The sequence below is a fragment of the Cnephaeus nilssonii genome (assembly GCF_951640355.1).
Source record: "Cnephaeus nilssonii genome assembly, chromosome: 9".
Taxonomy (NCBI): domain Eukaryota; kingdom Metazoa; phylum Chordata; class Mammalia; order Chiroptera; family Vespertilionidae; genus Cnephaeus; species Cnephaeus nilssonii.
In genome coordinates, this window is record NC_137080.1 from 93,085,316 (window position 1) to 93,107,703 (window position 22,388).

At 61.1% G+C, this 22,388-nt stretch overlaps 1 protein-coding gene and 1 pseudogene across 4 annotated transcripts in view; one reads left to right on the forward strand and one right to left on the reverse strand.

The window, feature by feature from the left end:
• Positions 1–774: 774 nt before the first annotated feature.
• Positions 775–22,388, forward strand: part of GRM4 (glutamate metabotropic receptor 4) — a gene marked incomplete at both ends in the record, with an annotated part of 104,361 nt that continues 82,747 nt past the window's right edge. For 2 of the 3 annotated variants that reach the window (XM_079781666.1, XM_079781665.1), the window contains one exon: positions 790–1,308. In XM_079781666.1, coding sequence (XP_079637792.1) covers positions 790–1,308 — 519 coding nt within the window. Of the gene's footprint in view, positions 1,309–22,388 lie in introns of all 3 variants that reach the window. The other variant, XM_079781664.1, reaches the window with a different exon arrangement.
• Positions 5,344–11,548, reverse strand: LOC307105391 (small ribosomal subunit protein uS5-like; annotated as a pseudogene). The gene is made up of 3 exons: positions 11,447–11,548; positions 10,322–11,127; positions 5,344–5,445 (listed from the first exon to the last, which is right to left on the reverse strand). The product of its transcript is annotated as a small ribosomal subunit protein uS5-like (transcript).

A 22,388-nucleotide genomic window follows, 5' to 3' on the forward strand; every position in this document is an offset into this window, starting at 1 on the left:
TGTGTGACTTGGGCAAAATGCTCTCCTGCTCTGGGCCTCAGTCTCCTCATCTCTAAAATGGGCTGTGCCCAGTGGGACTGGTTCTTGCTTCTCTGACGTGTGGAGAGTGTTGAGGAAGGCCCTTGTCCTCCCAAGCCAGTCCAGGCTGTCCCTGGGGCGCGTGCTCACTGGTGCCCAGGCTCCCGATGGCAGTGGGTACAGGCCTCAAGAAATGTTCAAACATGACCCAGTTTCTGCCTTAAGCTCTCCCATTTGACTCAAGTTGAGCAGCAGCCAGGAGGAAACCGAGATGAGATTTGGAGTCTTTGGCGATAACTCCCAGCGTCTCCTCACAGGCTCCTGATGAGAGATCAGAACAGCTGATGTCTTCTTTGGGCTTCTGTTTGATTCTCTCTTTCTCTCTCCCTTCTAAGGTTGGTAGGAGGAGAGCATTGGAGCCGCTTTCTCTTTGATGCCAAGATACGCCAAGCTAGGAGCACGCTCCTCTGTTCAGTCATCCACCAAGAACAGGCCTGCAGGACGTGGGGACCGAGGCCAGAGCTCTGCTGCCCCGTGGCCATTCCCTGCCGTCTGTGGGCATGGCCTGTGGGGGCAACTGAGCAGTGCCTGAGCGGCAAGGAGCACCGGCATGGCTTACCCCGTTGGCAGCCCTCAGCCGCCCTGCTGCTGAAGCCACCCCGGAGAGACGTGTGGGGGCTGCTCTGCTCATGCGCACCCAGGCTGGGGGGCCAGGGGCCTGCCAGGGCTAGGAGTGGGGCTGCCGTCCATGGGTCTCTAGAGATTCCCAAGATGCCTGGGAAGAGCGGCTGGGGCTGGTGGTGGGCCCGGCTGCCCTTCTGCCTGCTCCTCAGCCTCTATGGCCCCTGGGTGCCTTCCTGCCTGGGGAAGCCCAAGGGCCACCCTCACATGAATTCCATCCGCATAGATGGGGACATCACCCTGGGGGGCCTGTTTCCGGTGCACGGCCGGGGCGCGGAGGGCAAGGCCTGCGGGGAACTTAAGAAGGAAAAGGGCATCCACCGGCTGGAGGCCATGCTCTTCGCTCTGGATCGTATCAACAACGACCCGGACCTGCTGCCCAACATCACGCTGGGCGCCCGCATTCTGGACACCTGCTCGAGGGACACCCACGCCCTGGAGCAGTCGCTGACCTTCGTGCAGGCGCTCATCGAGAAGGACGGGACGGAGGTCCGCTGTGGCAGCGGCGGCCCTCCCATCATCACCAAACCTGAGCGTGTGGTGGGTGTCATTGGTGCTTCAGGCAGCTCCGTCTCCATCATGGTGGCCAACATCCTTCGTCTGTTCAAGGTCAGTGGCTGCCGGTTCACGCCTGAGGTTTCCTCCACAGACGTGGTGCCAGGCCTGGCCAGCTCCTTTCTCCTCTTCCCTTCCTGACTCCAGAGGGAAGAGTTTTTTCCTTGGAGTCGTATCTGAACACTTGGGGCCTGTCCCATGCAGAGAGTAGGCCCAGCAGAGCCAAGGTGTCGGGGGCGGGACCCAGCCTGGTGGTGCTGACCGTGGTGCTGAAACAGCACCTGCCGCTGGCAGCTCCTCGATCAATTCCCCTCTGCGGGGAATTCCGAACTAAGAAGGAAAAGGAAGTGCCCGTGAGCAGCGGAAGGGAGGAGGAGATTTGCAGACCGATATAGAAAAAGACAGACAGACAGAAAGGTAGACAGATGGAAACAGGACTGTTTCCAGAGAGGAAAGGAAGACTTGTTTTGACATTGTTTTCACATAATTGCAATTCCCAAGAAAGATGTGTTTTTCTTCTGGGTCACTGCGTGAGCCCTGCGTGGCCCTCCCGCTCCACCCCAAGATTGTGGTTAGAAAATGTGTGCTGATTGGGCGTGGGGCCCCTGAGCCACAGAGCATGGGGATGAGGATGGAAAAAGGCCTGGAGCAGCAGGCGGTCCCTGTTCTGGTGCCCTTGGCCCTGAACCAAGCCTCCCTCCCTCATTTCCTTCCTCTGCCCTTCCTCCTTGCACACCTTTCTCCCTTTCCTTCTGGAATCCCTCCCTGCCAACTCCCTTCCTCTCTTCCTGGGGCAGGAGCTGCTGATTTGCAATTCAATTGGAGCCAAGTGCTTCGCTAAGCTGGTAAAGCAACTGAAAGCTACCGGGTAGAGAGAAAAACATTACAAGCATTTTACCCATAATTATGTGCCTGCTCCTCTCTCAGAGCCTCCTTGCTTGCTCTGTGTTTGTGTACATGTGTGTGTGAGAGAGAAAGAGAGAGAGAGAGAGGAAGAGAGAGAGAGAGAGAGAGAGAGAGAGAGAGAGAGAGGGAGGGAGGGGAGGGTGAGGAGGAAGGGATGCAGAGAGGAAGCCACTGGGTCCCTCCTTCACTCTGGTGTCAGATTCTCAGCCTCTGGATGGGTTTGGCCCCTTTCTCTCCTCAGCCTCCAGAGTTAGGGATTGGATTGAGAGAGGCTCTTGGCCCCAAGCAGGGTGGGGAGCGCTGAGCGTAGAGCCCTCTCTCCTGTGCCCTTTCTGGAACCCATTTGCCCAATCCCAGCATGCATCAGTCCTTTGTGTTGTGGGGGCTGGGTCGAAGTGGGGATGAATGGTGCCGAAGATCCCTGTGCTGGGGCGGGGGGCTGGGGCGGGTGGGAAAGAAAGGAGGCTAGAGTAGCCCTGTCACCGCATGGGTCGGGTCGGAACTTTGCGTGGGCTGGCGTGGGCCCCTGTGCCATGTGGTTCTTGGCTTTGCACCTTCTTGGTTTTACTCAGTGATCCAGATGAAAACACTATTCTCATCTGAGAACAAGTGGGTGCGTTGTGAGGAATGCGACACGAAGATGAAGGAAGTAGGAGACGTGGAGGAAAGCTGCCCTCCCCAGGACAGTCTGAGCAGGCCCTGGGGGGTGGCTGCTCGGCCGTTCCTTGGTGGGGTGGTTTGGGAGTGGTAGTTTGGGCCAGCCCTTCCACCTGCCCGCGTTAGCTGCAAGGCTGGGAGACCCAGAGTGGGTGGGCCGGGGCTTGGCTGTCCCAGCTGGGCCTGGTGATGGCGTGGGCTACCTGAGGGCTCACCTCAGCCTGCCTACTGTGGAGGTGAGACCTGGGTCATCTAGCAGAAGGGTCCGTCCGGGACTGTTTGTCAGCCTGTCTGGGTGGGGCACAGGCCCAGCCTCTGAGAAGGCCGGTGCTCGGGTGGGGCCGCTGCAGCTTCCGTATCTGGGCTTTTTGTTACTCCATTTGCAGAAAGATGGTCAAACGGCCTGTTTGGGCCCTTGGGACTGTGACATTGGCGAGGGTCCCTCCCACCGTCTCCCAGAGGGGAGGCCGCGCCCACATTAGAGGGAGGTGGAAAGGTCAAGGAGTTGAGAGGTGTCACTTGACTTGGCAAAGGCTCTAAGAAAGGTCGCTGTCAGCGTTAGACCTTAAAGCATGTCCTTGGGAACATGGGTATTTTGGGACGAGGGGCCCAGCGTGCCATGCGGGGTGGGCGGTGACTTCTGTGCTAACTGTTCCCAGGATCGGGAAGTGCTAGGTGGAATGATGGGGCCTGGGGCCAGGGTGCTCACCAGCCTTCTCCTCTGCTTATCTGGTCACAGAGCTTTGGGCCTCAGCTTGTGCCTCCTCAGGTTACAGAGGGATGAGTGGGTTGGGTGGGGATCCGGAGTCCCCCAGGCTGCGAGGAGGGGACAGGTGAGACAGGAAAGGGAGGGGGCGGGGAGAGAGCCAGAGGGAGACTGATGGCTGTGGTCTGCACTCCCTGGGTCCCTTTTAACAGTGTTAATGTTCCAGGCTGGCGACAGGAAGGCTCCTCAATAATTAAACGGATAGACATGAGAGGCTGGGCGAGAAACTTAAAAGCCATTTACAGAGGAAAAAGTTTGAACTTTGGGGAGGGAGGTCAGGAGCAGGAGCCTCAGGCAGGAGAGGATGAGGGAGGGGGCCCCTGGGGAGCGGCCATGGCAGGTATCTATTTCGAAGAGCACCGCAGCGGGTCCCAGCCCAGCTCCCGCTCCCACCACGGCCATTACGGGGCCTGCTGGGAACTTCTCCAACGGCTGCGATTACGGCTCTTCCTCCTCCAGGAGGTGGATTTCCTGTGCACGGCTCAAAGCAGAGCTCTGGCTTTGGGGGCTCCAGGGGTGGTTTCCTGCCTAGAGAAAGCTAATGGGGTGCAGTCAGGGTGTGAACAAAACTCAGAACTGGCAGAGCTGGAAGGGGCCAACACCCCATCCTGCAGATGTGGAACAGCCCTGCTTAGGTGCAGGCAAGGCTGGAAGTCAGGTCCCAGCTCCCAGGCCTGACTCCTTCCAGACTGCCTCCCTGAATAAGCCGGGCTGGAAGTGGGACTCAATCCCAGGCCTTCTTTGGGGATCAGAAGCCCTGACTTTGGGAAGTCATGGATCTGACAGCTTACCTCCCTTACCTCCCTGCTCCCACCCCCTCCCTCATTCTCATTTTGGCCCTGTTCTCCTAGGAGAGGGAATGTGATGGATGTGAAGAATTCCTTTTGGAGGCGACCCTAAGCCTAAGATGTGGCCTGTACAATGCTGTGTTGTGGGGACAGCCCAGGTTCTAGAGCCAGTGAGGCCTGGGTTTTTATATATATACTAGAGGCCTGAGGCATGAAATTCGTGCAGGGGGCTCGGCGCCTGCCGCCGCCTCTGCCTCGGCCCCCACCGCCGCGGCTTCGTCTGGAAGGTTGTCCTGAAGAACGTCCGGTCTAATTAGCATATTATGCTTTTATTATTATAGATATATTTTAAAGAGGGTTAGAGAGATAGAAACATCAATGATGAGAGAGAATCATTGATTGGCTGCCTCCTGCATGCCCCCTACTGGAGATCGAGCCCACAACCCGGGCATGTGCCCTTGACCAGAACTGAACCTGGGACTCCTCAGTATGCAGGCCGACGCTTTATCCACTGAGCCAAACTGGCTAGGGCGAGGCCTGGGTTTGAATCTCTGTTCTGCCAGAGTTACCTCACCATATCCACTCATTATATCAGTCATTTACACCATAGTGTGAACGAGCCAATAAGATCTTTTCCTGAGAGCAAACATTGTTGAGGGGAGAAGAACATACACTAAGTGCCTTGGAAGGAAGCACTTGTCAAATCCTGGTCCTGTAAGAGCACAGAGGAATCCAGAAATCATTTTGTTGAGTTCCTTATTCATTTTACAGTGAAAGAAAACCCGAAGGCTTGAGGAAGGGGAGATTGCACAGTATGCTGGCTAAGAATTTGGACACTGGAGCAAGACAGCCTTTGCCACTTTGGCAAATTGTTTAGTCTGTGTGTGCCTCGGTTTCCTCATTTGTAAAATGGGGATGATAATGGTTTCTTAGACCAGGTGTGGGAATTTAGAGTTCATGTCCACAAAAGGCCTAGTGCAGTGCCTGGCACACAGTCAGCCCACAGGAAATGTCACTGCACAGCTTGTAGCTGGGCCTGAAGTCAGCATGGGAGACTCGTCCGTGCGGAAGAGGCTGGAGCGGGCGGGCAGGGACAGACGGTGACCTTTGAGGCTGATCCTGGAGAGGCCCCACCATCTGCCGGGCCTCTTGTGTCTCCCTGCAGAGTGTTGAGACTGAGCAGCCAACTTAACTTTTGGATAATGAGTGTCATCGCTGTCACCACAGTGGGGTGGCGTGGAGTGGAGGGAGGGCACGAAGGGACGGGCAGCAGAGAGGATGGAGGGAACGCCAGCCAGCGGGTGGGTGGGCAGGTGCCCCGCTTCCCAGGAGAGGCCTGGCCAGGAGCTGGTGACTGACATTAGCACTCTGTGCCCCGCCCCCCCCCCCCCTCTGCCTGCCCCCCCCCCCCGCCCCCGCACCTCAGCCAGCCTGGCCTTGTGAGTCCTCTCGTCCCACCTGGGCCCGTACGTGCTGGAAAGGCTCATGGCTACTCTGGAGAAAGCTGCCTGCCTGGTGCTTGGCTGGTCTGCTCCTCAGCGCCTAGCCCAGGCTCCTGGGGATACTTTGCGGCTTCGCTAACACCAGCTGTTCTGTTGAGGATGTGGGTTTTGTGTCTTCCAAGTATTTTCACTGCACAACGAAGAGGAACTTTCGAGAGAGCCCAGCCTCTCTTGCCCAGCCTGGCCATCTTCCTGGAAGGCAGCTCCACCCTCCCAGCGCCCAGGCCGACTCACCTGGCGGCACCTGACCACCCTCTTCCTACCGTCCACAGCCTCTCCTTTCGGAGTGTGTCCTGGCGATGAGCGCTCCCCACCTCCCGCCCTGGTCTCGCCCAGGCCACTGCGGAAGCCTCCTCCTGCCTCTCCCTGGGCCTCCAAACGGGGCAGCAGATCTTTGCTCAGCGCCCCGAGGCCAGGGGATCTTTCTGAAAGCCACCGCGCATCTGCCCCCCCCCCCTAAACTTTTCATGGACTTCCTGCTGCTCTTAGATTAAAACGCAAACTCCCAAGCTCCAAGCTACCTGGAGACCCTGGCCACACCCTCTGTCTCTTCTGGGTGATGTCACACGTGGTGTGCTGTGTTCTTCCTGTCACTTGGAGACACCATGCTATTCCCGCCAGGGCCTCTGTCCCTGCTGCCCCCTCTTGTCTGGAACGTTCTCGCCCATTCTTTAAGGCTGGATCCTCCTCCCATAACCTTAAGCTTAACTGGACTTTCTTCAGAGACCCCCCACCCCTGCTCAGTTTGTGGTCATGCCCGTATTTGTCTTTCTGTTGCTGTCGGCTTTTCCTCCAGTCTGTCTCAGTCTTTGTATGGCCCATGAGCTAAGAATGGATCTTTGTGTTTTTAATGATTGAACATAATCAAAATCATCATAAAATGAAACAGGAAAGTTTATGAAATTCAAATTTCATGTATGTATTGCCGCGGCTGCTCTCAAGGCGTGACCATTGAGCGGGTGAGACAGGCCATCAGCGGACCCTGCTAGACTCCAGCTGCACCTCTAGGACCCCCCGCCGATGCCAGGCCCAGCGGGGCCCTCAGGAAATCCTGGCCGAATGGACTCATGGGGAATAAGGCATCTGCAGCCCGCACGTCCCTCAAAGCTCTGCAGCAACAGCAGGGTGCCACGGTTGGATGTGTCCGCTCTGGCTGTGCGGGTGGGCGCAGCAGGGCCCACCTTACCACTGGGTCAGACCGGTGCCCACCAGTGCCCTTAGGCTGAGTCCTCGAAACAGGGCTAGGAGTACCATTGTTATCCCCATTTTACATATGGAGAATTAAGGCACAGAGAACTTAAGCAACTTGCCCAAGGTTGCACAGCAGGTAAGTGGTGGAACTGTATACGAATCCAGACTGTTTGGCCCTAAACCTACCCTTTCACCACTCTGCTCTCCTATCTCTTGGCCATCAGATTGGCTTGGGTTTGAGATCTGGCCTAATACTGTGTGGACTTTCTGAGCCTCAGTTTACTCATCTGTAAAATGGCTCACCTGGTAGGACAGCAATGTGCGCAAAGCCTTGAGTAGGTGCTCGGGGGTGCCGGAGTTACCTGAGCGGGTTTGATAGGCCCTAGTGCTGTGACGTGCTGGCACCCAGGGAGTGGGAGAGAGGGGACGGAGGTGGCCGTCAGGCGCTGTTCTCTCAGGATGAGGACCACGTAGCCCTCCCTCTAATTTTACGGTGACTCTCTTTTCCCTAAGCCCAGATGTTCCTGTGTGGCAGGGGGTCTGGGAAGGTGACCTCAAGACCCAGGGTCAGGCCAGGCCTGGACCGAGAGGAGAGGGAGCTGGGAGGAGGGAATGTGGCATTGGGGAGCAGCCCTGGGGTCTGGAGCCGCAGACAGCTCCCTGCCAGGGAAGGGGCCGCTGGGGTGGAAGGGGCATCGCCCCAGTGGCTCTCGAGGCGGGGGCTCCCCACAGCCACCTGCGGGTGATGAGACTGGGGCTGGGGCTGTATGTGGACACCTGCTGGGAGGCTCTGCTCCGCGGGATGCTCTGAGTTCTCCTCAGTATCCCAGGGTCCCTGTCCTGCCCTCTCGGCTTCTCCACGGAGTGCCCCCCTCGCTGTGCAAGCCTCTGCAGCCCTCTTCCTTTGAGGTGCACCCTGGGTGGCAGAACCCTCCGAATGCAGGAGGTGTGGGCGTGGAAGCAGGAGGGGTTCAGCTCCGGCAACAGACTGGCAAACAGGCTCATTGTTGTGGAGTGAAAAGAAGGCAGCAGAGGCCTCTGGGCCATTTCTTCTGGGTGCCCCGGAGGGCGGGTGGGCTCCTGGAGACCAGGTTGGAGCAGGCCCCTCGGTGAGGTGTGTGACATTGTGGAGGGGCTGACGTGGGGCTGAGTCTGGGGAGGCTCAAGTTCATAATGGCTGGCTTCTGGCTCTCACTCTCCCATCTGGACCTCAGTTTGCCCATCTGTGAAAGTCACCCATCCATCATCCATCCATCCATCCATCCATCCATCCATCCATCCACCAAATCTGAATTGAACATCCCCGAGCTTTCACCACTAGAGCAGTGGTTCTCCGTGTGCCGCACAGTGGACTCACTGAGAACCCCACCCCAGGAATCCAGGTTTCATTGGTTTGAGAGGGGGCCTGGCTCCCAGGCGAGGCGCATGTGCAAACCGGGTGGAGAGCCACCACTCTGAGCAACTTCCTAAGGCGGGAGACAAAACCGATGGAGGCCTTGCCCTGGTGGGGTTCCCTGTTTGAAGGAGAGGCAGGTGGTGAACAGGCCAGGCACACAGATATAATGTCAAGGGGAGCAGTTCCTGCAGAACAAAGCAGGAAGCGGCTAGAGAGCCGTGGGGGCCGGGGGGCCCTTTAGACGGGTGGCTAGAAGTGGGGACATTTAGAAGAGGGGACATTTGTTGATCAAACCGAATAGAGTGAAGGGCTTGCCCTATGGATACCTGGAGGAAGAGTGTTCGAGATGGAGCAAGTGCAAAGGCCCTGGGGCGGGGCTGTGCCTGGTTGTTGACTTGACCCAGGAGCTCAAGAGGGGGACCCAGAGGCTCTGGGAGCCGGGAGAGGAGGATGAAGGCGGCTCCAAAACCCACATCCTGCTCCTTCTTACTGCACAGGGTGTTGCGGGAGGAGGGTCACCAGGGTTCTGACCTTGGACAAGTCACTGGGCCTGTCAGGGCTTTAGTGTCCTCACCTGTGAAAGAGGCAGGTGGGCTGGCCGGGCCTTGTGCAGCCACAGAGGTGATGGGGAGGAGATACAGGGCCAGAGCCTGTGTGAGAGGCTTGCTCTTCCCCTTCCCTCCCACCCTGTGGCCCCCACCACCCAGGCCCCCCTGAGCCTCTTCCAACTCCTCCCTGCTATTTCCCGGCTGAGACGAACAGAGTTGAGTGCTGGAGACCGGAGTGAGGCAGGGCCAGCTGGGAGTTCCAAGGCGGTGGGTGGAGTGCGGGCCCTGGGACCAGAGGGCCTGGGTTCACCCCCCTGCTCTGCCATTTACTGGGGAGGGGCCTCTCTGTTCCTTAGATTCTTGGTCTGTAAAGTGGGGAGCCCTGTAGCTCACCTCATAAGGCATTGTGAGGATCAGATGAAGGGTACGTGGAAAGGGCTCAGGGCACTGGCTGGCACGGAGCCTGTGGATTTCTCCGAGTGCCTGCTCGTGGTGGGCAGCCCAGAGCACCGGCTTTGGAGGCGGCCGCGCAGTAGGTTCCTCAGATCCCAGCCCCAGATCACTCGGCCTCTGGACATTTCTCATCTCACTTGTAAGATGGGCGGAATCACTTGTGCCTTTCAAGTGTGGAAACAGAATTGCACCATGGGAGCTAGCAGTGGGGTGGGCGCACAGTAGGGCTCATCAGCGTTAGTCCTCGCCTCCTGCTGCCAGACCTCCCACGGGGCTGCCAGGGCAGAGCGCGCAGGGGGGGAGCTCTGCAGTTGGAGGGCGGCTCGCTGGCGGTTGGCAGAGGTGACTGGAGAATTCCCCGCATCTCCCTGGGTCCTCCTGACGCTCACACTGGGGGGTGGAGCAATCTCTGGCTCCCCACGTCGGGGAGGACTGTGGGTCGCCTCACCAGAAGCCTCCCAGAGCTCAGGGACCTGCTTCCCGGGCCTGGCTCCGCTGCCAACGCTCCGTGACCCTGGCTGGGTCGGCTGTCCTCCCTGTCATGAGGGCATTGGGTTAGGGAGGCTCTGGCCCCACCCCAGCGCCTTCCTGCAGATGGGGCCCTGGCTCACTCCCCGTGTCAGGCAGCGGCCTCCCAGCCAGCCATCTCTGCGCCTCGTGTTCCTGCCATCCCAGACCCGCGTCCGTGCCTGTGCGGACCACGCCCTCCTCCTGGAAGGCCTTTTTGTTTTGTTAAACAGGCTTAATTCACTGTATTTTTCTTGCATGAAATTACGTGGTGGCCACAGCTGGAGCCTGGATCCCCTGCACAGACACTGGTGAGGGCCTTTACAAGATGTCAGTGATTCCTGATGGGAGACTTGGTGAACACAGTCTCTTCCCAGAGCTCGGGGGTGCGATAGCTGGAGGTCTTAGAGATGGCCTCAGAGGTGGCCTTGGCGAAGTTGCCCCGGGTGCCAGTGCAGCCCCTGGCCGAGGCATAGCAGTCAACACCAGGCATCAGCAGCAACTTGTTAGGCACAGGGGCCGAGACAATGCCAGTGCCCTGGGGGCGGGGATGAGGCGCACCAGCACAGAGCCACAGCGGCCAGTCACCTTGCCAGGAACGGTGTGGGGCCTGCCGAGCTTGTTTCCCCAGTAGCCTCGCCGCCACCGCAGGGGGACAATAGGAGGCTTGGCCAGGATGATGGCTCCACGAATGTGGCTACTTCCTTTGAGCACTTAACACCCAGACCAACATGTCCATTGTCGTCCCCAATGGCGACAAAGCCTTGAACCGGGTCCTCTGGCTAGCACGTGTCTGCTTTTGCACAGGCATGATCTTCAAGACCTGATCCTTGAGGGATGCCCCCCAGAAAAAGTCAGCGATCTCTGATTCCTTGACGGGCAAGGAGAATAGAGAGATTTCCTCTAGGGATTTGATTTTCATGTCCTTGACCAGGCGGCCCAGCTTGGTGACAGGATCCACTCCTTGTCCTCGACTTTGCCTCTGTGAGCTCCGCGGCCTCGGCCCCTGTCCCTGCCCCGACCCCGGCCATGACCCCGGCCCCGGGCCCCGGATGCCGCTGCCAAATCCTCCACGGAAGCTGCCTCGACCTCCTGTTCTGGGGCCCCCGGGGCCTCCGGGCCTTCCCGCAGGACCGGCATCATCCGCCCTTTGGTGTTTCTTCGGAAAAGAAGCTGGAAGGCCTTTTTAAAAAAGAAATACTTTTATTGATTTCAGAGAGGAAGGGAGAAGGAGAGGGAGAGGGATAGGAACAGCCATGATGAGAGAGAATCATTGATCGGCTGCCTCCTGCACGCCCCACACTGGGGACGGAGCCCGAAACCTGGGCAAGTGCCCTGACTGGGAATCAAACCGCGACCTCCTGGTTCATAGGTCGACGCTCAGCCCCTGAGCCACACCGTGGGGCTGGAATGCCTTTCTGATGTCTGATGGACAGTCCACTCCTTCAACTCTGATCCAAAATCCAAGCCCTTCCTGCCTCGAAGGCGGAAGTGATCCTGGGGCATGTGGGGCGCTCGTGGATCTCCCCAAAGTCCGTGACCACGTCAAGGGCAGGATTGGGCTGGACCTCTGCTGTCATCTCCCGACCACCAGTGCCCGGCCCAACAGACAGACAGACAGACAGACAGACAGACAAGTCGGGGAGTGTGAGGGCGCGGTGCCTGCCGCAGTGTGGACTCACCCTCTAAAGGGTTCAGCTCCCTGCCTCCCCTGCCCAGCCCTGAGCGCACTGTACGTTTTTCAGTGTCCTCCAGTTTATTAAACTAGCATTTTTATGGCTCAGACATGTTGGAGATGAAAAGAAGGCCAATTCTACTTTATATTCCAATTGACCTTTATGCTTGCCACTCGCCCCGGGGCCTGGGCTGGGGGAGGAGAGGGGGTGCAGGCTCAGGCCTCCATTCTTGGTTCTGGGGCCACCCTGGAGAGTCGTGGTGGGAAGCAGTGTTGTGGGGAGGGGAGCAGGGACACCCCTTGTCTGAAGAACTTTCTCTGAACATCTGTCCCAGCCCCTGCCTCATTGTCGGGCTGTGGCTTCCTCATGTCCTCCCACATCTCTCTCCGCCCTGGTCCCTTTCAGACTCTCTGGGCCTCTCTGGGTGACGTGGGCAGCCTCCTCCGGGGCCCGGGGTTGAGGCCAGGAGGTAGAAGCAGCTGATGAGCCTGCCTGTCCCTGGCCAGGTGCCCCAGCCTGGCACCCACTCCGGCCATCCGCCTGCCTCACACCTGGTCATGGCCATGGCTGCTCAGTGCTGAGCCCTACCCAGTGGACACGCAGCACGCCCAGCCCTCCCCTGCCTCAGGCTGACCCCCGCACAGCCCCGGAAACTGACCTGACCACGGCACATCCTGCTCGGGGCTCTGCTCTGCCTGCCTGCGGGATGACTAGGCCTGGCTCTGCGGACTTCCCAGGCTGTGGGGGGCCCGGCCCGTCACTGGGGTGTGAACCTTCAGACAGGGAACGCCCTGGCCCTGCCGCCTCCTGACTGTGACCTGCGGCAGGTCAGTTTGCAGACCGGTAAAGGGGTAGGGTGGCTGTATTACATGGGACAAGAGTAACCAGCACAGGGCCTAGTGCATAGTAGGTGCTTAAGAAACAGTAGCCGTTGTGAAGTGTGCTCGTGTGAGGAAGGGCTGGACTCTTCTCCCATCCCCTCTTTTAACTCCTTCCCTCATGGACCGGAATTAACGGCGAGGGCTCAATCCGGCCTGGCCTCCCCAGGCCTCAGTCTCTCCCTGGGGTCTGTCAAGAGATGCCCCAGGAGGACCCAGGGGTGTGGAGCTCTGCCCAGCCCAGCCTTGCCCTGGCCCAGCAGGCACGGTGCGGTGGAACCAGGCCATGGGCGGCTGGAGGCCCTGCCTGCCTTCAGCCGCCCCACGGCCAAGAGGGAATTTAAACTCTTCCGGGCTGGAATACCCTGAAGGGCGGGAGCCCACTGAGCACCCCACCCCCACCCCTCCTCGCCCTGGGCGAGAGCAGAGAGGGGCCTAATGGGTCTGTGGTGTGGGCTGGAAAGGGCAGCACTTACCTCACTCTCCACCCCCGGCTGTGGTTAGGGGCCAGGACAGGCAGCATTAACCTCTGGCAGGGCCGCTGGGGAGTCTGGCTCCCCTCCCCCGCTCCGTGCCTAGAGCCGCAGCCTCCTCCTGAGCTCAGCTTCTGGAAGCTGCTAGGGAATCCAGTGTGTGGGACCCCTCCCCCCCCCCAGATACTGGGGGTTCTGGCCTGGGGGGCGTGTGGGGAGACGGGTGCACACAGCTTTCCCAAGTGCGCCTTTTATTTGTCTTCAGTGTGGGTCTGATGGGAACGGCTTCTCTCATAGATTTTAGTAGCAAACTATTTCAAGCCTATGAAAAATTATCTATAATAATAAAAGCTTAATATGCTAATTAGACCGGACGTCCTTCTGGATGACCTTCTGGATGAAGCCAGGGCTGCGAGGGAAGCCTGGGTCCCGGGTGCCTGCCGATGTCCGGAGGGAAGCCGGTGCCGGCAGCCGGGGGAAGGAAGGCCTACTCTTGCATGAATTTTGTGCATCGGCCTCTAGTAGAGAATAATATAATAAACTGCCCTGTACTGCCACTAGCTTAGTCAAATATTGACATTTGCCCTAATTTTGTGTCAAATTTTGTTTCCACTTTAAGAAAGAAAACATTGCAAATATAGTTGGAGGCCCCTTCAGGCACTGGTCCCACTTCCGTCCCCTCAGGCAGCCACGCCCTGTCCGTGGGCACTTAAGGTGTGTGTGTGTGTGTGTGTGTGTGTGTGTGTGTGTGTGTACATCTCCACAGGTAATCCCTGGCCCTGCGTGCTTTAAGCTTGACGAAAACTGGTCATACCGGTGTTCTGCAGCTTGCTCAGTGTCCCTTTGCCTGCAGTTTTTGTTCCTTTTCCTTGCTGTGTCAGCCCTCCCCCCCCCCCCCCCCCCCCCCGCCCCTTACGCTGTCCTTGACCATGCCTCCTTGTTCCTGCTCTTGGGGACTTTCTTGGGGCTCACACCCGGAGGGGACTGCAGAGTGAGGGATGAGCCTCCAGGACTTTCCCAGGGGCTGCCTCCACACCTGCTGGCCTCCCCACCTGCTGGCCTCCACACCTGCTGGCCTCCGTACCTGCTGGCCTCCACACCTGCCTTGCCCGTGGAAGCCGGGCCTGCTAAACCAGGTTGAGGGGAGCCTGCGCCTAGGCCAGTGGTGCTAAGAAGACTCGGGGTGCAGTCGTGTCTTCAAGCCCAGGACCGGCATTTGCAGGTTCCCCGCGTCTCTGCACCCACTCACTGTGGGGTGAATTGCTGGGTCTCTCTGAGCTAGGGTGTCCCCGTCTAGAAAATGGGGATGAGGATAACGGTGAGGGCGGGGCCGGCGGCGGCGGCGGCGGCGGCGGCGGCGGCGGCTCAGGGCGGCTGCAGCCTGCGGGGCTCTGGCGTCCCCTCCAGGAGGTGTGGCTCAGATTCAGCAAACCTCTCAGACCCCTGCTGTGTGCGACCCGCTGTGCTCTAGGGACGGAGTACGGGCCAGGCACCCTGGTCGGGCCACTTCAGGACAGTGAGCCGGTGCTCTAATGGGGTGGACAGGAGCCCTGGGAGCGGCCGAGGGCCCTTAGCCTCCTGGGTGGGGGTGCAGGGAAGGCTCCCCGTGGAGGACTTGTTGAGTCACAGCCAGTATGTGGAGGGGCCTGCGGCGGGCAGGGCGGGCACTCTGGCGGAGGGAACGGTGAGTCCAAGGCAGGTGTGAGCCGGCCTCGTGTGCTTTTTGGGGGGGTTAGCTCCGGGGCTGCTGGGGCTTGGGGTGAGCGGCAGGAGCTGGGCCTGACACGGGTGCGCTCCTCAGGGACACTCGGACTGCTTGGCCTGGGTGGCAGCTGGAGGGTTATGAGACACGTGAGGAGATGTTAAGTGCCTATAAGTGTAGTGCTTTGATTATTTTAAATTGCTTAAGTGGTTTCTAAGATGTCCTAAGTATCCCAGTGACACAGACACAAAATCAATTAGGAAAGTACAACAAACCCAGCCGGAGGGAAGGAGCCCTCACCTGCCTCCCCTCCCCCGTCCACCTGGGCCTGGCGGTCAGCCTGGACCCTCCGCCCAGCACCCAGCGCGCCCAGCGCCCCCAGCCCCGTGCACGGCTCTCCTGACCTCGAGTCCTGGCTTCCCTCTAAGGCAGCGGTGCCAACCTTTCGGACCTCACGGATCCCAGTGGCCCCTGGACCACCGGTTGGCAACGGCTGCTCCAAAGGTTTCCTTAAGGCATTTCCGCCGGGTGGGGGTGGGGGTGGGGGGCAGAGGGGTGGGGCACCGGAGAGGGTCTCCCTTGGAGGTGCCTCTCTCCTGAGTGAGCCTTTTGCCCTGCGGCCCCAGCGGACTGGGAGCCCCTGGCATCGTTTCCTTTTCACTTATAGCGCTCTCATTCGAATGCCCAACATTCCGCTGTTCAAAGGACCCAAAGCACAGGCCTCAGCCGGGCCCTGAAGGAAGCGCTGCTCCGTGTGTGCCCCCTGTGTGCCCTCTGTGTGCCCCCTGTGTGCCCTCCCTGTGTACCCTCCGTGTGCCCTCTGTGTGCCCCCTGTGTGCCCTCTGTGTGCCCTCCCTGTGTGCCCTCTGTGTGCCCTCCCTGTGTGCCCTCTGTGTGCCCCCTGTGTGCCCCCTGTGTGCCCTCCCTGTGTGCCCTCTGTGTGCCCTCCCTGTGTGCCCTCTGTGTGCCCCCTGTGTGCCCTCTGTGTGCCCTCTGTGTGCACTCCCTGTGTGCCCTCTGTGTGCCCCCTGTGTGCCCTCTGTGTGCCCTCTGTGTGCCCTCCCTGTGTGCCCCCTGTGTGCCTTCCCTGTGTGCCCTCTGTGTGCCCTCCCTGTGTGCCCTCTGTGTGCCCCCTGTGTGCCCTCCGTGTGTGCCCTCTGTGTGCCCTCCCTGTGTGCCCTCCCTGTGTGCCCTCTGTGTGCCCTCCCTGTGTGCCCTCTGTGTGCCCCCTGTGTGCCCTCTGTGTGCCCCCTGTATGCCCCCTGTGTGCCCTCTGTGTGCCCTCCCTGTGTGCCCTCTGTGTGCCCTCCCTGTGTGCCCTCTGTGTGCCCTCCCTGTGTGCCCTCTGTGTGCCCCCTGTGTGCCCTCTGTGTGCCCCCTGTATGCCCCCTGTGTGCCCTCTGTGTGCCCTCCCTGTGTGCCTTCCCTGTGTACCCTCTGTGTGCCCTCCCTGTGTGCCCTCTGTGTGCCCCCTGTGTGCCCTCTGTGTGCCCTCCCTGTGTGCCCTCTGTGTGCCCTCCCTGTGTGCCCTCTGTGTGCCCTCCCTGTGTGCCCTCTGTGTGCCCCCTGTGTGCCCTCTGTGTGCCCCCTGTATGCCCCCTGTGTGCCCTCTGTGTGCCCTCCCTGTGTGCCTTCCCTGTGTACCCTCTGTGTGCCCTCCCTGTGTGCCTTCCCTGTGTACCCTCTGTGTGCCCTCCATGTGTATCCCCTGTGTGCCCTCTGTGTACCCTCCCTGTGTGCCCTCTGTGTGCCCTCCCTGTGTGCCCCCTGTATGCCCCGTGTGCCCTCCCTGTGTGCCCTCTGTGTACCCCCTGTATGCCCCCTGTGTGCACTCTGTGTGCCCTCCCTGTGTGCCTTCCCTGTGTACCCTCTGTGTGCCCTCCATGTGTATCCCCTGTGTGCCCTCTGTGTACCCTCCCTGTGTGCCCTCTGTGTGCCCTCCCTGTGTGCCCCCTGTATGCCCCGTGTGCCCTCTGTGTGCCCTCCCTGTGTGCCCCCTGTATGCCCCGTGTGCCCTCTGTGTGCCCTCCCTGTGTGCCCCCTGTATGCCCCGTGTGCCCTCCCTGTGTGCCCTCTGTGTACCCCCTGTATGCCCCCTGTGTGCACTCTGTGTGCCCTCCCTGTGTGCCTTCCCTGTGTACCCTCTGTGTGCCCTCCATGTGTATCCCCTGTGTGCCCTCTGTGTACCCTCCCTGTGTGCCCTCTGTGTGCCCTCCCTGTGTGCCCCCTGTATGCCCCGTGTGCCCTCTGTGTGCCCTCCCTGTGTGCCCCCTGTATGCCCCGTGTGCCCTCCCTGTGTGCCCTCTGTGTACCCCCTGTATGCCCCCTGTGTGCACTCTGTGTGCCCTCCCTGTGTGCCTTCCCTGTGTACCCTCTGTGTGCCCTCCATGTGTATCCCCTGTGTGCCCTCTGTGTACCCTCCCTGTGTGCCCTCTGTGTGCCCTCCCTGTGTGCCCCATGTATGCCCCGTGTGCCCTCTGTGTGCCCTCTGTGTGCCCTCCCTGTGTGCCCTCTGTGTGCCCTCCCTGTGTGCCCTCTGTGTGCCCCCTGTGTGCCCTCTGTGTGCCCTCCCTGTGTGCCCTCTGTGTGCCCCCTGTGTGCCCTCCCTGTGTGCCCTCTGTGTGCCCTCCCTGTGTGCCCTCTGTGTGCCCCCTGTGTGCCCTCTGTGTGCCCTCCCTGTGTGCCCTCTGTGTGCCCCCTGTGTGCCCTCTGTGTGCCCCCTGTATGCCCCCTGTGTGCCCTCTGTGTGCCCTCCCTGTGTGCCTTCCCTGTGTACCCTCTGTGTGCCCTCCATGTGTATCCCCTGTGTGCCCTCTGTGTACCCTCCCTGTGTGCCCTCTGTGTGCCCTCCCTGTGTGCCCCCTGTATGCCCCGTGTGCCCTCCCTGTGTGCCCTCTGTGTACCCCCTGTATGCCCCCTGTGTGCACTCTGTGTGCCCTCCCTGTGTGCCTTCCCTGTGTACCCTCCATGTGTATCCCCTGTGTGCCCTCTGTGTGCCCTCCCTGTGTGCCCCCTGTGTGCCCTCCCTGTGTGCCCTCTTTGTGCCCTCCCTGTGTGCCCTCTGTGTGCCCTCCCTGTGTGCCCTCCCTGTGTGCCCTCTGTGTACCCCCTGTATGCCCCCTGTGTGCCCTCTGTGTGCCCTCCATGTGTATCCCCTGTGTGCCCTCTGTGTACCCTCCCTGTGTGCCCTCTGTGTGCCCTCCCTGTGTGCCCTCTGTGTGCCCTCCCTGTGTGCCCTCTGTGTGCCCTCTGTGTGCCCCCTGTGTGCCCTCCCTGTGTGCCCTCTGTGTACCCCCTGTATGCCCCCTGTGTGCCCTCTGTGTGCCCTCCATGTGTATCCCCTGTGTGCCCTCTGTGTACCCTCCCTGTGTGCCCTCTGTGTGCCCTCCCTGTGTGCCCTCTGTGTGCCCCCTGTGTGCCCTCTGTGTACCCCCTGTATGCCCACTGTGTGCCCTCTGTGTGCCCTCCATGTGTATCCCCTGTGTGCCCTCTGTGTACCCTCCCTGTGTGCCCTCTGTGTGCCCTCCCTGTGTGCCCTCTGTGTGCCCCCTGTGTGCCCTCCCTGTACCCCCTGTATGCCCCCTGTGTGCCCCCTGTGTTCCCTCCCTGTGTGCCCTCTGTGTGCCCCCTGTGTGCCCTCCCTGTGTGCCCTCTGTGTGCCCTCCGTGTGTGCCCTCTGTGTTCCCTCCCTGTGTGCCCTCTGTGTGCCCTCCGTGTGTGCCCTCTGTGTGCCCTCCCTGTGTGCCCTCTGTGTGCCCTCCCTGTGTACCCTCTGTGTGCCCTCCATGTGTATCCCCTGTGTGCCCTCTGTGTACCCTCCCTGTGTGCCCTCTGTGTGCCCTCCGTGTGTGCCCTCTGTGTGCCCTCCCTGTGTGCCCTCTGTGTGCCCCCTGTGTGCCCCCTGTCTGCCCTCTGTGTGCCCTCCATGTGTATCCCCTGTGTGCCCTCTGTGTACCCTCCCTGTGTGCCCTCTGTGTGCCCTCCCTGTGTGCCCTCTGTGTGCCCCCTGTGTGCCCTCCCTGTGTGCCCTCTGTGTACCCCCTGTATGCCCCCTGTGTGCCTCCTGTGTTCCCTCCCTGTGTGCCCTCTGTGTGCCCTCCGTGTGTGCCCTCTGTGTTCCCTCCCTGTGTGCCCTCTGTGTGCCCTCCGTGTGTGCCCTCTGTGTGCCCTCCCTGTGTGCCCTCTGTGTGCCCTCCCTGTGTACCCTCTGTGTGCCCTCCATGTGTATCCCCTGTGTGCCCTCTGTGTACCCTCCCTGTGTGCCCTCCGTGTGTGCCCTCTGTGTGCCCTCCCTGTGTGCCCCCTGTGTGCCCCCAGTGTGCCCCCTGTGTGCCCTCTGTGTGCCCCATGTGTGCCCCCTGTGTGCCCCCTGTGTTCCCTCCCTGTGTGCCCTCTTTGTTCCCCCTGTATGCCCCCTGTGTGCCCTCCCTGTGTGCCCTCTGTGTACCCCCTGTGTGCCCTCCCTGTGTGCCCCCTGTGTGCCCCCTGTGTGCCCTCCCTGTGTGCCCCCTGTGTGCCCCCTGTGTTCCCTCCCTGTGTGCCCTCTGTGAGCCCCCTGTGTGCCCTCCCTGGGTGCCCTCTGTGTGCCCTCTGTGTGCCCCCTGTGTGCCCCCTGTGTGCCCTTCCTGTGTGCCCTCTGTGTGCCCCCTGTGTGCCCCCTGTGTGCCCTCCCTGTGTGCCCTCTGTGTGCCCTCCCTGTGTGCCCTCTGTGTGCCCCCTGTGTGCCCCCTGTGTGCCCTCCCTGTGTGCCCTCTGTGTGCCCCCTGTGTGCCCTCCCTGTGTGCCCTCTGTGTGCCCTCCCTGTGTGCCCTCTGTGTGCCCCCTTTGTGCCCTCTGTGTGCCCTCCCTGTGTGCCCTCTGTGTGCCCCCTGTGTGCCCTCTGTGTGCCCCCTGTATGCCCCCTGTGTGCCCTCTGTGTGCCCTCCCTGTGTGCCTTCCCTGTGTACCCTCTGTGTGCCCTCCATGTGTATCCCCTGTGTGCCCTCTGTGTACCCTCCCTGTGTGCCCTCTGTGTGCCCTCCCTGTGTGCCCCCTGTATGCCCCGTGTGCCCTCCCTGTGTGCCCTCTGTGTACCCCCTGTATGCCCCCTGTGTGCACTCTGTGTGCCCTCCCTGTGTGCCTTCCCTGTGTACCCTCCATGTGTATCCCCTGTGTGCCCTCTGTGTGCCCTCCCTGTGTGCCCTCTTTGTGCCCTCCCTGTGTGCCCTCTGTGTGCCCTCCCTGTGTGCCCTCCCTGTGTGCCCTCTGTGTACCCCCTGTATGCCCCCTGTGTGCCCTCTGTGTGCCCTCCATGTGTATCCCCTGTGTGCCCTCTGTGTACCCTCCCTGTGTGCCCTCTGTGTGCCCTCCCTGTGTGCCCTCTGTGTGCCCTCCCTGTGTGCCCTCTGTGTGCCCTCCCTGTGTGCCCCCTGTGTGCCCTCCCTGTGTGCCCTCTGTGTACCCCCTGTATGCCCCCTGTGTGCCCTCTGTGTGCCCTCCATGTGTATCCCCTGTGTGCCCTCTGTGTACCCTCCCTGTGTGCCCTCTGTGTGCCCTCCCTGTGTGCCCTCTGTGTGCCCCCTGTGTGCCCTCTGTGTACCCCCTGTATGCCCCCTGTGTGCCCTCTGTGTGCCCTCCATGTGTATCCCCTGTGTGCCCTCTGTGTACCCTCCCTGTGTGCCCTCTGTGTGCCCTCCCTGTGTGCCCTCTGTGTGCCCCCTGTGTGCCCTCCCTGTGTGCCCTCTGTGTGCCCCCTGTGTGCCCTCCCTGTGTGCCCTCTGTGTGCCCTCCGTGTGTGCCCTCTGTGTTCCCTCCCTGTGTGCCCTCTGTGTGCCCTCCGTGTGTGCCCTCTGTGTGCCCTCCCTGTGTGCCCTCTGTGTGCCCTCCCTGTGTACCCTCTGTGTGCCCTCCATGTGTATCCCCTGTGTGCCCTCTGTGTACCCTCCCTGTGTGCCCTCTGTGTGCCCTCCGTGTGTGCCCTCTGTGTGCCCTCCCTGTGTGCCCTCTCTGTGCCCCCTGTGTGCCCCCTGTCTGCCCTCTGTGTGCCCTCCATGTGTATCCCCTGTGTGCCCTCTGTGTACCCTCCCTGTGTGCCCTCTGTGTGCCCTCCCTGTGTGCCCTCTGTGTGCCCCCTGTGTGCCCTCCCTGTGTGCCCTCTGTGTACCCCCTGTATGCCCCCTGTGTGCCTCCTGTGTTCCCTCCCTGTGTGCCCTCTGTGTGCCCTCCGTGTGTGCCCTCTGTGTTCCCTCCCTGTGTGCCCTCTGTGTGCCCTCCGTGTGTGCCCTCTGTGTGCCCTCCCTGTGTGCCCTCTGTGTGCCCTCCCTGTGTACCCTCTGTGTGCCCTCCATGTGTATCCCCTGTGTGCCCTCTGTGTACCCTCCCTGTGTGCCCTCCGTGTGTGCCCTCTGTGTGCCCTCCCTGTGTGCCCCCTGTGTGCCCCCAGTGTGCCCCCTGTGTGCCCTCTGTGTGCCCCATGTGTGCCCCCTGTGTGCCCCCTGTGTTCCCTCCCTGTGTGCCCTCTTTGTTCCCCCTGTATGCCCCCTGTGTGCCCTCCCTGTGTGCCCTCTGTGTACCCCCTGTGTGCCCTCCCTGTGTGCCCCCTGTGTGCCCCCTGTGTGCCCTCCCTGTGTGCCCCCTGTGTGCCCCCTGTGTGCCCTCCCTGTGTGCCCTCTGTGTGCCCCCTGTGTGCCCTCCCTGTGTGCCCTCTGTGTGCCCTCTGTGTGCCCCCTTTGTGCCCCCTGTGTGCCCTCCCTGTGTGCCCTCTGTATGCCCCCTGTGTGCCCTCTGTGTGCCCCCTGTGTGCCCTCCCTGTGTGCCCTCTGTGTGCCCCCTGTGTGCCCCCTGTGTGCCCCCTGTGTGCCCCCTGTGTGCCCTCTGTGTGCCCCCTGTGTGCCCTCCCTGTATGCCCCCTGTGTGCCCTCTGTGTGCCCCCTGTGTGCCCTCCCTGTGTGCCCTCTGTATGCCCCCTGTGTGCCCTCTGTGTGCCCCCTGTGTGCCCTCCCTGTGTGCCCTCTGTGTGCCCCCTGTGTGCCCCCTGTGTGCCCTCCCTGTGTGCCCTCTGTATGCCCCCTGTGTGCCCTCTGTGTGCCCCCTGTGTGCCCTCCCTGTGTGCCCTCTGTGTGCCCTCTGTATGCCCCCTGTGTGCCCTCTGTGTGCCCCCTGTGTGCCCTCCCTGTGTGCCCTCTGTATGCCCCCTGTGTGCCCCATGTGTGCCCCCTGTGTGCCCCCTGTGTGCCCTCTGTGTGCCCCATGTGTGCCCCCTGTGTGCCCCCTGTGTTCCCTCCCTGTGTGCCCTCTTTGTGCCCTCCCTGTGTGCCCTCTGTGTGCCCTCTGTGTGCCCTCCCTGTGTGCCCTCCCTGTGTGCCCTCTGTGTACCCCCTGTATGCCCCCTGTGTGCCCTCCCTGTGTGCCCCCTGTGTGCCCCCTGTATGCCCCCTGTGTGCCCTCCCTGTGTGCCCTCTGTGTGCCCTCCCTGTGTACCCTCTGTGTGCCTCCTGTGTGCCCTCCCTGTGTGCCCTCCCTGTGTGCCCTCTGTGTACCCCCTGTATGCCCCTTGTGTGCCCTCCCTGTGTACCCTCTGTGTGCCCTCCCTGTGTGCCTTCCCTGTGTACCCTCTGTGTGCCCTCCATGTGTATCCCCTGTGTGCCCTCTGTGTACCCTCCCTGTGTGCCCTCTGTGTGCCCTCCCTGTGTGCCCCCTGTATGCCCCGTGTG